We start from the raw sequence: 13,368 nt of genomic DNA on the forward strand, positions 1-13,368 counted from the left end.
CAGTGTATCAAATACTTGTTCTCCCCACTGTAGATTTTATAATTAAAATAACTTTAGATCATTAGCCCCTCGGCTGTTCATTTTCTTTTTCCCCGTACCCTCCGTATTCATCCCACTTTTCATGTGTCTAGGATTAAACCTATGTCTCACAGCCCTTTGTCTCCTGTTCCCAGGCCCACCCCTCTCCCCTATCTCATCGTGGGCCAACTGACGTACACGGTGAGGCACCTCCTGAAGGTTTGACCGCGGGGAAGGGGATTCCAGTAGCTGGTTGACTGGGAGGGTTATGGCCCGGAGGAGAGGTGCTGGGTCCCCATATGGGACATCCTGGACGCAGGCCTCAGTTCCAACGCCGGCACCCTGGTCAACCAGTTATGTGCCCAGGTAGGAAACCAGATGGTGCCCCTGGAGGGGGGGGGGGGGTTACAGTCACACCCTGATCTGTTTCACCTGTCTTTGTGCTTGTCTCAACCCCCCCTCCAGGTGTTGCCTATCTTCTTCATTATCCCGAGTGTATTTATTCCTGTGTTCTTTGTTTGTCTATTGCCAGTTTGTGTTGTCTTGTCAGGTCTTACCCGTGTTTTCCCATCTTCCTGCTTTCTCAAGTTCTGTTTCCTAGTTTCCCAGGTTCTGACCATTCTGCCTGCCCTGACCCCGAGCCTTATCTTGGCAAAGGAGAAATGCTCACTGACAGGGATGTTAAAACTTATTGGTGTCAGGGGGCAGTATTTTCACATCCGGATGAAATGCATGCCCAAATTCAACTGCCTGCTACTCATCCCCAAAAGATAATATATGCATATTATTAGTATATAGTATATATTAGATTTTATATATTTTATATATATATAAATATATATATATATATATATATATATATATATATATATATATATATATATATATATATATATATACCCAGATTTTTTTTAAATTGTTTTATTTTTTTTATTTTACCTTTATTTAACTAGGCAAGTCAGTTAAGAACAAATTCTTATTTTCAATGACGGCCTAGGAACAATGGGTTAACTGCATGTTCAGGGGCAGAACGACAGATTTGTACCTAGTCAGGCCGGGGATTTGAACTTGCAACCTGAACTTGCAGTTCCTACCGCTTCCACTGGATGTCAACAGTCTTTAGAAATTGGTTAAGGTTTTTCCTTTGTGTAATGAAGAAGTAGCCCTGTTCAGAACGAGGGGCACTTCAAGTGTACTGTTAGATAGAGGCGCGTGACCAGAAAGCTAGCTACAGTTTGTTTTCCTCCTGTATTGAACACAGATCATCCCGTCTACAATTGTATTGATTATTTACGTTAAAAAATAACTAAAGTTGGGCCTCCCGGGTGGTCTAGACCACTGCATCGCAGTGCTAGCTGTGCCACCAGAGACTCAATTGGCCTAGCATTGTCCGGGTTAGGGAGGGTTTGACCGGTAGGGATATCCTTGTCTCATCGCGCACCAGCGACTCCTGTGGTGGGCCGGGCGCAGTGCACGCTAACCAGGTCGCCAGGTGCACAGTGTTTCCTCCGACACATTGGTGAGGCTGGATTCCGGGTTGGATGTGCGCTGTGTTAAGAAGTAGTGCGGCTTGGTGGGTTGTGTTTCGGAGGACGCATACTATAGCTTTCAACCACGAAATTGGGGAGAAAAGGGGGTAAAATTCAACAACAACAAAAAATACCTAAAGTTGTATTACAAAAGTAGTTTGAAATGTTTTGGCAAAGTTTACAGGTAACTTTTGAGATATTTTGCAGTCACGTTGCGCAAGTTGGAACCAGTGTTTTTCTGGATCAAACGCGCCAAATAAATGGACATTTTGGATATATATCGACGGAATTAATCGAACAAAAGGACTATTTGTGATGTTTATGGGACATATTGGAGTGCCAACAAAATTAGCTTGTCAAAGGTAAGACATGATTTATATTTTTATTTCTGCGTTTTGTGTCGCGCCTGCAGGGTTGAAATATGCTTTCTCTCTTTGTTTACGGAGGTGCTCTCCTCAGATAATAGCATCGTTTGCTTTTGCCGAAAAGCATTTTGGAAATCTGACATGTTGGCTGGATTCACAACAAGTGTAGCTTTAATTTGGTATCTTACATGTGTGATTTAATGAAAGTTGGATTTTTATAGTAATTTATTTGAATTTGGCGCTCTGCATTGTCACTGGCTTTTGGCCAGGTGGGCGTCCCACATATCCCAGAGAGGTTTTAACAAACTTGCGCACAACATTTGAGAGAAATAAGGTTTTTGTGCATATATGAACATTTCTAGGAACTTTAATTTCAGCTCATGAAACATGGGACCAACACTTCACATGTTGCGTTTATATTTTTGTCCAGTGTAGTTTTGAATGAGTTCAAGTTGTGCAATTTGCAACAGCACTTCAGTTTAAGGTTTGCAATATAAAACAAGAACACAGTTAACATTAATCTGGCAGCCACGACTGCATCCAAGACATTCTAGAAGAGTTTGCTGTGCTGTGATAGCTGAGCGTGCATTTATCGCAGTCCATGAAATGTGTCGTGTTGCTGTAGAATGAAGAGGCTTGTGGGTTTGGTTTATTCCGCCTGGCAGAGCGACCAGACAGACAGGCTGATAAACACCCTGGCCTCTGACAGGCAATCAGTTCACTACTGTAGATGTTCATGTCAGCAGGGAAAGAGAGCGTTAGACAGCGCTGGTGAGCAGGATGTATCCACCTGGCCTCATCCACTGTGAGTTACAAACAGAGGAATAATGGTGAAATGGACTCTGTAAGCATTGGCAGACTAGGGGAAAAAAATATGTATTTTCTTTTGGTCAGCACTACTATATTATTATGTATTGCCTAGTCATTTGTTTATGTGATGATGTGACTTCATGAGACAGAGAAAGAACTGAGTGAAGAGAGGTGAATGAAGAAAAATGAATTCCTTTTTCTTTGGTTTCCCCAAACCTCTGTCCTTTCTCTCATTTGATGACCAAGTTAAGCAGTTCATTGACCATGTCCGAGATCGTTGACTAGAGTGCTGAACCTCACACATTCCGTCTGGCCATGGAATAACATTTAATCTCACCCCCTACTCCCCAAATCCAGCTCAAATAGCTGTGCATTGTCATCCACACCCCCCAAACCCCTCACACCCCATGACCCCTGTCCATTCTCTATGTGTGACACCCACCTCCCCCTTCACCCTCCTGATCCACATTTCCCCAGACTAGCAGGTGGCAAAGTAAACATATGCGCACAAAGGGGGAGCCATGCAGAAGCTCTTGTTGTGAAAACAGTGGCGGGCCATGGCAGACTGCCACCATGCACAGGCATCCGCTCCCAGACTCCCACCTCCTGGGACAGGACAGGGGGACAACGGGGGCACTCTGGGGAGGCCAAGTCCACCATAATCCCATCCATCTCTCTTCCCCCAGGACCTGACAGAACCACCAAATCACCTCGTATCGCTCATTCCTCCCCCGATGAGGATCAAAAGGCCCTGTGTGTGACCCAGGGGCTCTTGTCAAACTTGGTTCTGTTTCTCCCATGATAGTAATGGGCAGTAATGGCTTCGGGCGTCCGTCGATGTCTGTCAGCCTCGTTCTCTGTGTTGCTCCAGTGCTTTGTTGAGGCAGAGTGATTTCTCTTTCCGACTGATGGGTTTCAATCAAAGGGGGTTTACACTAAATGCAGTGACGTCTATTTTGGCCTAGCCACCGGGGTACCTTGTGTGCCTTGCCTTCCTGTGTCACATTTTCCTCCTTGTTCTCTAACGTGACTTCGGCAGAGCCCCACAGGCCTTAGAAAACTGTGTCCAGACAGAGATAGAATAACCATACGGGATGTCTTCAGCACAGCTGGGCAGCCAGGACTGTGAACCAGCCTTAGCTAGCCCCCGACACAGGCCATAATCTAGGAGTAGACAGTGTGAGGATTGAGAGCAAGAAGACACTGACAAACATGGTGAGGATACACAATGCTATACTGGATTTAGAAACATTCCACTGGCTTAATAGCCACAAGACTTGAGTGCAACCCTCACTGTCATTTCATGACACTTTTCCACTGCACTGTAAAGATCTGGCAGCCGGGTCAGTCTGGTGCCTGCTTCAGCCCTTTGAACTGACGAGTTTAGGGATCTCACCAACTAACTCACAGCACACTGTCAAGCAATATAGGCCTATGCATGGATATATGGATGCTATTTGTATAAATCTCTGCTATGCGTTACATCAATAAAGATATTATATTTTCTGCTATTTTTTGCAGTGGTGATAGTAGTAGTAGTTCCTCCCAGATGAGCCCATTTTTAACATTTGCATATGTTTTGTACAGCTACCCTGGACTCCATTTTTAACATTTGCATATGTTTTGTACAGCTACCCTGGACTAAGCTTGTGACATTAACAAATCTGTCAGCGACAGAATCACTCACACAGACTGAAACTGTAAAAGAGACAAAGATGGAGGAGGCAAAGAACCTCTTCCAGGTTCTAACCTATATCTGTGTACAGTCTGTTAGCAGATTAGCCTGGAATCTCCCTAGCCACTTCCTGTTGTAATGTGCCCCCACCCCCTTTAACCCACAACAAAGTTAACCAACACCCTGGAGCAAATCCACTGTTAGCTAGCTAGCGCTTCCCATTGTCTGCCAACCCCACCCACCACCTCACACTCAATTATCACACATGTATTCCATTTGTCTCAGAAACATACCACACTTTTCTATAAAATATCTAATAACATCTTCCAGCAGTTAGCAGTATGCTTGATAACGGGAGGAAATTGATTCCACCTGTTGAGATGTGGTGTGTCTCTCTTCTTGTTCTGCCTGAAATGTATGTGAGAGTCCAGCGAAGACGAGCAGAACTGTAAGATGAAATGTAAAAGAACAACACTGAAGGGACAACATGCAAAGAAAACATAAACATACTTGTAGCCATAAAATATCAGTCATATCAGATACTAATACCTCAATGTACTGTATTTTTTCGGGCAAAACATTTAATACATGTTTTGTTATGTATAGTGCTATGAAATGGATGTTATTCACGATAACATATATCATATGAAAAGTATTTGAGATGTATTGAATTTCACAGGGAGTAGAGAGACACCAGGTCCTCAGACTTCAGGGAAAGCTGGCATATTGATGTGGCAGACCTCTAGTGATCTCCTTAAATGTACACTTGTAAGAGTTACACAGATTAGAGGGAGATGTCCTCTGTTCAACGCCAGTCTATTTCTCCTCAGACCTGCAGACATCAGACGACCCCCCCCCCCCCCACACACACATGGTTACTCTGAGTAGACAGTTTTCCGAACCCAACAGTCTACATGTTGGGAGTTAGCTAACACACCGATGGTCTCAGAGGACTTCCCTATGGAAGCTATTACGACATGACTTTGCTTTTGCTTTCATGTGGTTTTCCGAGGCCTGTGACTACAAACTGTAACCTTACACATTTCGGCCATGCATGTTTTCAGTGTTAGTACGGGACACAATTTATAGCTCGTTCCTTAGGGTCTGTCGCGGGGGAAAACATAATTAACTTGTCTTTGTGTAAACTGTAGCTGCTTTTAAGGCTCCCAGCCATGACATTATATTTTAAGTTAGTAAGCGCTTACATGCCGTTAAAGACTGGGAGAGATGTGTGAGAAACTCAAAGCCAGTGATTATAAAGCCTTAAAACACATCTGCACTCCAGCTCAGCGTTACATGTGACCACAGTGTCGGTGGATGCAGACCAGAGCATCCACATCACTCAGCTTCTGTCAGCTATGGTAAAAGGATACAGGCCATTATCAGTCCAAAATACAGCCCACGTCTGTGTGAGCGGTCTATGTCTCCATGTCTATCATTCGACCTGGCCCATAATGATTTGAGTTTGCCTCAGCGTTAGCATAGAGCATTCCACAGAGTGTGTGGCGTCACTAATTGCCTTTAAAGAGCAAAGACACCCACTGAGCAACCCTTGTTCTCCAAATAAAGCAGAGGTGGGCCTGGAAACACCATGGCTAATGATGTTATACAGCCCCCTTATCAGCTGAATCGAATGGGCAAGGTTCAACTCATTTTCCTGTCAGACCAGTTGGGACCAAGCAACTTCCTCTGACAATGGATGATGACTCTGCATGTGGCCAAGTTGGGAAGTCCACTATTTCTGGCACTCAGTCACTCCCATATGAGGGGAAAAGAGAAATTGATAGAATCTTAAAGTAAATATGGGATATACTGTATATGGTTCTGTGTTCAATTTAGCTAACACCTTTACTATTACCATCGTTTCCAGTACCCTGCCCTGAACCACAGACACGGTCACTAGCCGGCTAACATACAGTACTCTACCCTGCACCTTTGAGACCGTTGCCCTTGTACAGTCATTGAACACGGGTCACTTTAATCATGTGTACATACTGTTTTACCCACTTTATATGTATATACTGTATTCTAGTCATGGCTCATCCTATACAGCTGATTGGGGACCTTATTACGGACAAATGTGCTCTTTCTTTCTGCTTGCATTTTGTATTTATATTTGATGTGTGTGTTTTCTGTCATTTCTGTAAAAGAGGCCGTGGTCTCAGTATAACTCCCTGATAAAATAAAGGTTAAACACACCTATACACACCATTTCTATTCATATACTGTCAATACACCCCATTCACATACATATATATATTATTTTGATTCTGGACTCAGGTCCGGAAGCTAATTTCCTGCAATTCTGTCCATTTTGCTATTGGGTTTTGTACTGTGTATTTCAATAATTTATTCTCTCATTCTAATATTTTTAATACCGTACATTTCATTTTATTGACACTGTTTATACACACCGCATATTTTTTGTATATACTGGATTCTTGACATAGCTCACTCTGGTATATCTACAACTGTACATATAATTCCTAGAATATCTTGTGTAAATTCATCCAGTGTAGATACGTAGAGATTGCATTTGGATTACTGTTACATTTGGATTACTGTTACATTTGGATTACTGTTACATTTGGATTACTGTTACATTTGGATTACTATTACATTTGGATTACTGTTACAGTGCTATTTGGGTTGTTAATAGGATTCGTTATGACATTTCTTAATTTCTTAATTTTTTACTTTTTGGATTATGTGTGTAGTGTCTTGTATTGCATCGTATTGCTGCACTGTTGGAGCTAGAAACACCAGCATTTAGCTGCACCTGTGATAACATCTGCAAAATCGGTGTACGCAACCAATAAACGTTGATTCGATTTGTTCTGCAACCATGTTTGCGCACGTCTTATACACAGAGACAAATGTTCACTAAAGCAGCCATACCGGTCAAAACACTATCCTCATCTCACAACAAGCCAGAACCGCTGTTGAAAATAACGTATTGTCTAACAAAAGCTGTACTGCATCTACTGTGCTGACACAGACGCGTCGAGGAATATGTATGGATTCTGCTTTGTGAAGTGACGACCACTTCAGCGCTCCTCATTCGTCTTGCGTGAGAAAACCCGAGCACAATGCCTGTGACAAGAGCAGAATGGCGAGGGCCTGGTTCCCTCTCCTACTGGCATCTAGCGGTGGGCACTACATCACTGTCACCACGGAGACCACCAGGGAATCGCCCTCTGCAGCGCTCACAACACGACCGGCTCACGTCGTATGTGGCATAACAGCCTATGAGTTATGAGAGGGACGAGGGAGCCATTGTAACTACAGAGGCCCAACAGACGTTCCAATTTGTCCAGTCCTCTTATGAAAATGGACAAGTACAAATGCCCAAAGCCCTACCTGAGAATCCCTCATCATGTATCAGGCTCAGCCCTACTCCCTGTATGCCCTGCATCCATATGGAGCCCATTGTGGGGAGATGGAGCCCATGGGACACTGAGCAGAGAGAGTTGTGGCTTACAGTAGGTCATATGTGGTGCTGAGAAAGAACTGATCTGCAGCCATCTTGTTTATTTCAGGCCTGTACACAGCATTTAAATATGATACTCTCCAAAGAAAAGTTCACTCCAGGACAATCATTTATGGCCACCACATCACCTATAAATCATGTTTTGTAATATATGTAGGACTATACTAATCCCAATAATAATCCCAATAAACCAGTTATATGACCAATACCACACCACGGGAAGGGAATGACCGTCTTTTTTTTTTCACACAGCGGAACGTCCTGCGACTTACACCTCGTCGAGACAGACAAATGTGCATGTCTGCTGATACGTTTCCTTTCCTCAGTTCATTGTTAATGGATATCACAACTGTCTCTGAGTGGTATTCCACACTCTAGGGTGTCAACGACAACAATAAGGCACTAAGCAAAATAAACAACTTGCTTTGAGGTGTCTGAGAGCAAAACGCTGGGGAATGAGAGAAAGAAAGAGAAAAGGGGGAGTTTTCACACTCATCCCATAGTACCTGGGGGTCATTAAAAAGACCCCTAGTACACATCCAAACAGACTCAATTACCCCCCTAATTAGAACAGGTCTACAACTCCACAGGGGTTGTGGGAAAATAATACACCTAGACCTCTCAGGCTAATTTCTAAAGCAAAGGACAACAACAAAAACGTGTACTCGGAATATATGTGGTTACCTAAGCGAAAGTGACCTGCTTCAATAGGAAACACTGAAAGGAGAGATGCCTCGCAGTGACCACATTTACATGCACACAGTATTCCGGATGGTAGCTCATAGCCCGGTTTTAGTCTTACTCGGGATAAGCTGCACCCGCTCATGAGTATCCCTGTATCTGTAAATAAACAGAATATTCCTAATTTAAGATCATATGGGTTAAATGGAATATTAACTGAAATATGGACACCAACTGTAGGCCTATAACCTCTCACACGTAGAGTAATATAATATGAACTCTTGCAGAATTATGCATTTATTGCTGTAAAATTATACAACAAATGTTAATTTTGTCTCGGCTACAGGAGTGGAGAAATCGGATTTCTTTCTTTCAGTATCTCTTGAGAAAAAGTGACAGCGCGTGTAATGTGTTATCTTTGACGCTGTTATGCAAGCAGACTATTTCAACCATATAAAATATGCACCCAAGACGAACTTGAAGTCTTATCAGAAATGTGTTTCATCGTTTTCTCAGCTAACACTTCAACTTTAAAAGGTGTGGCTGTAACTGTATAGATTAGAGAGACACGCATCCTAACATGGAAGAGGGGGCTTGGGAAAGGTCATGGTCGAGTTTGTCATGGTCGGACACGCTTAGCCAGAGAGACGGAATCCGCTGAAGGGGCAATCTAACGGCTCAACAGCCAAACAATATAGCTGGTCCACACACCAATGCTCCTGCCGTCCAATAAGATAATAAATGACATATTAAGGAAGGTCTCAGAGAGTGCATCCAAGCCTACTGGCCGTGGGCTGGAACAGTTCTTGTTGAGTTCAGTTCAGCTCTTGGGGACTGGTCCTTGTGAGGAAGGGCTGGCTCTGTCACCCAGTGTACGGAGTGGTGGCCTGAGGAGGACAGCAGAGCTCTAATTTATCTCTCCCTGCATTCACAGAGGAATGGGACAGCAGCTTTGAACTTGCACTACAGAGGAACTGAGACCAGCACGACCCTGAAAGAGAGAGTGACTGAGGTCAACCACCGTGACCTCTGGTACCAGAGAATGCAGGCAGAAAACTCCTGTGTGCAACCAGCAATAGCTGTACTAGTTTTATTTTATTTTTTATCTGGTGTCTTTAAGTCATTTGAGGTCAGCAGAAAAGAGAAAAAGAGAAAATACTTTCGACACACAAAGGAAGTACATGTCCTTCTCATGAGGAATGTAATTAAAAACACCATGTTAAATGATTCAGGATTTACTAAGCAAATCCCCTATCCCCGGTCTTAATACAGAGTCTGCCTGTTCTTGATTTAAAAACAGAATCCCCCTCCATCTGCTAGGGGCATGATGCTGTCAAACAGTAGTTAAGAGAACCAGCGTGGGCAGACTGACCGACCCTGAGCCTGTCTGTCTGTGTGCCAGCAGTGGGGACCTACTGTACACTACCATAGAGAGGGCCTCCATAGGCCCATAGAGAGAGCAACCATCCTCCCTAGGAGCGCCACTCCAAACTCGGAATGAACACTCTTCTTCTTGCACAAAAACAAAATCAAGCTCTCACCCAAACAGGCTGCCAGTTATCCTCCGTTTCCGGGCAAAAGAAGCTGCTGAGGATCAACGGGGATGAATGGGTCCTCATTTGTACTTAATCCAAAGCTCCTCGTGAAGGGGAGATGACATGTGGGGTTAAAGTCCTCCAGGCTATGCACTCTTTCAGTGTAACAGACAGACCTTCTTTCCGGCGCATTATTTTTTTTTCGATCTTCCCCCTTTTTTTCCAGTTTTAATGTACTACTGTAAAAGTAGGTATTTTAATGTGGCTCTCCCTCCTTTCCGTCTGAAATCTAAAAGTAGAAGCACATTTTAAGTAACGGTGGACTAAGTGAATTTCTGATGGCCCTCGGGTCATCCTTGGGAGAGAAAAAAAGAAAATGGGGAGGAGAAAACAGGTCAAAGAGTCCTTCCAGTCTATTCAAATGCAACTGCTCCCAAATTACATTGTGTCCCTTGCACAGTTTTAAAAGAATGGGTCACTGCTGTTTAATTGTGGAGAAGCTACTACTAATGAAAGGGACAATACAAAGAGTAGCACTGCCAGCCAAGCGGCTGAAACTTCACCCTGGGTTTAATTGCACTGAACAAGGGAGATGGGGAAGCAGGGCAAACAAGGGACAAAATAGCAGGCAGCAGAGGAGGTAGATGCTATTGGCAAAAATAAAGGTATGTTTTATGGAGGCCTAGTGTCCAGGGACATGTGATCTGCGTGTCCAACCTGAGGGAGGAAATAGTGAAAGAGGCACTAAGGCCAGCAATTTAAAAAAAAACAGAACTGTCTCTTACATTGCATATTATAAAGGTGGTTTCCTGACACAGGATAAAGTGTAAGGACTCAAGGGGACACTTACCAAGCCAGAACATGTAGATATGGCTGCAGAGGAAGCTGTGAAGTTGTGTATAAATCCCTGATACAAGCAGTCCTGATGGGCTGGCTCCTGTGCCAATGTGGTGATGCCCTCTGTCCCCAGTACCTGTACTGTGAAGCCCTCTGCCACTACCATGGAATGCTGTAAGTCCAGGTGCATGTCCCACCCGAAGGCAGATAGTCTGTAGTGTACAGGGCCCCTCATGGATGGCAGGGACCTCTTATTCCGGCCTCGCCGCAGCATATCGTGGGTCACATACCCACCCTGAGCATCCACCTCAATTGGCGTCACAAACACGTAATCTGAAGGAGAACCACAGTGAAGGTCACTTACCAAACCCACATCCAATGGATTCATCTTATTTGCACAAAGCATTTGCACAAATCTCAATTCCCTCTAGTCTAATTATACTGATCACAGTATAATTGGTCAAACAGTGTCATAATATTTAACTGATTTATGAGGGGAGTATTAGACATCATCAAATCATGTTTCAGATCCAAAAGTCATAAACCTTATTCCATTATCATAGCCTATATCAATATAATAAACATGTATTCAATAAGAACACGGAGACACCCATTATTTAGAAACAGTATCAGACGCCACGTAGGCCTAATAGGAACGCCCAGAAACAAATCCAGATAGTTTTTTAAAGTTACATCCATTCTCACTGGTAAAACAAAGAATGTAAATCATCTAAACTTGACCCGCCCCGTATCCGGCTGCTCAATGAGGAAACTGCCGCTTCTGCAGGGAATTCCTTCACCGGCATAACGCGCGTGGCTAAAGTTTACCAGCCAAGAAGATGAGAGGCAGTATGCGCGCAAGACACCATGAGCGCTTTAACTGGCGACTCATCGATAAACCTGACAACACCAAATACAAGTAATGCGTTGTATTATTTCTGAACAGTAGCTATGTTATTGTTTCATTCTAAAGGATTGTAAAAAATAACAGACTGTTGCAGACTACAATGCTGTTGGTAAACATTTTCTTATCTGTTATGGAGAGAAGTAAACAACCGTCCCGTGCAAAAATACGAACCGTGATTCAGTCCACTGGTGTCACTGGCAAAAGTGGACGAAACAGAGTAAATGGAATGTGAGCAGTAGATATGCAGCGTCTGCAAAACGACAGGTAGGAACAAGTTAATGGCACAACATGCGCAACAGTTTACTGTAACAGGCAGCCTACTGCAATTTAAACGTATATCTGATTATACAGTTGTCACCTGCCTTCAATGTGTTCCAGAACCACAGAGTGGATAAAATCTTCACTGATGTGCAGCTGACAAGTGGGATAGGCAAAGTCCATATCAAAAGAAAAAGGCAATCCATGTTGGCATGCAATACCTCCTCTGTTACCTCCTCAACAAACACAGAAGTAATAACCTGCGGCAGCGCATAATGCAACTGTAAGACATTGCTAATTTCTTTAGGTGCCTTTTACATATAATCACGTCAAGTCCGCCGGGTCCATTTGGCTGTGCCTGGAGAGGTAAAGCGCACTCGTGCGTCTTTCTGAAACAGGTAGCAAATCGCCGGAGTGCTGACTGTGCTCTCTATAGTGAACAGTGACAGTCAGCTCCTGCAGACTGTAAAGCAGCAGTAGCACCCGCGGGTGGAAACGAAGCGGGGCCAATCAGCAAAGAGCATCATCTTCTCTTGAGATAAGTAGCCTACTGTTGTGTAGGAAAGCTCTTAACTCTGTTTGGCTCAGTGTTGAGCTGAACAAATTCGTGCTCCACACACAACCCACAGGGCAAAAACGGGTTAAATCAACGTTGTTTCCACGTAATTTGAACCCAAACAAATATATGTAATAATGTTGAATCAACGTGAAAAACAAATTGGATTTGCAAAAAGTCATCAACATAAGTGCATTTCATATTTTTTTTCACCCAGTTTTGAGAGCTAAATCCAATGGCATTATGATTTTTTGTTGTTGATTTCACGTTGAATTGACCTTAGTTGACAACTAACCAAATGTAAATCAAAACAAGACGTTGAACTGACGTCTATGACCAGTGGAAATGATATAGAGATGTTCAATTAATATTTCAGGTCCAGGCAACTTTCCACACCAAGGAAGATACAGAAAGTATTTGATTGGATACGAATTGTGTAGCCTATAATTCAAGGTCAGATTTTCATTCCACTTTAAAAGTCATAAGAAATTGCACACCTGACAGACCTTTGTATGAAATGTAATTATCAAATGTCATTTTTGCAAACGTGATTTTTTCACTTGTCCAGTGTGTGTTTACACCTGATTTGAACACTTGTTCTGATCATTTTGCACTTGCCTTTTCCAAGTATCAAATGGCATTTTTTGTTCACATGTTTTACACCTGTCCAGGGTGCATTTACAGGGGACTAGAACACTTGTTATTTT

The 13,368-nt window shown here is 43.3% G+C and overlaps 1 protein-coding gene across 1 annotated transcript in view; it reads right to left on the minus strand.

The window, feature by feature from the left end:
• LOC139385162 (A disintegrin and metalloproteinase with thrombospondin motifs 18-like) overlaps nt 1-12,511 on the minus strand; it is a 50,720-nt gene extending 38,209 nt beyond the window's left edge. Inside the window, exons 1-3 of the mRNA XM_071130247.1 lie at nt 12,210-12,511; nt 12,019-12,097; nt 10,954-11,273 (exon numbers count right to left, since the gene is read on the minus strand). Of these exons, the coding sequence (XP_070986348.1) occupies nt 10,954-11,273; nt 12,019-12,097; nt 12,210-12,311 (501 nt within the window). The 5' untranslated portion in view covers nt 12,312-12,511. The remainder of the gene's footprint in view (nt 1-10,953; nt 11,274-12,018; nt 12,098-12,209) is intronic.
• Between the last annotated feature and the right edge of the window lie 857 nt (nt 12,512-13,368).

The sequence above is a fragment of the Oncorhynchus clarkii genome, chromosome 26, assembly GCF_045791955.1.
Source record: "Oncorhynchus clarkii lewisi isolate Uvic-CL-2024 chromosome 26, UVic_Ocla_1.0, whole genome shotgun sequence".
NCBI classification, from domain to species: Eukaryota; Metazoa; Chordata; class Actinopteri; order Salmoniformes; family Salmonidae; genus Oncorhynchus; species Oncorhynchus clarkii.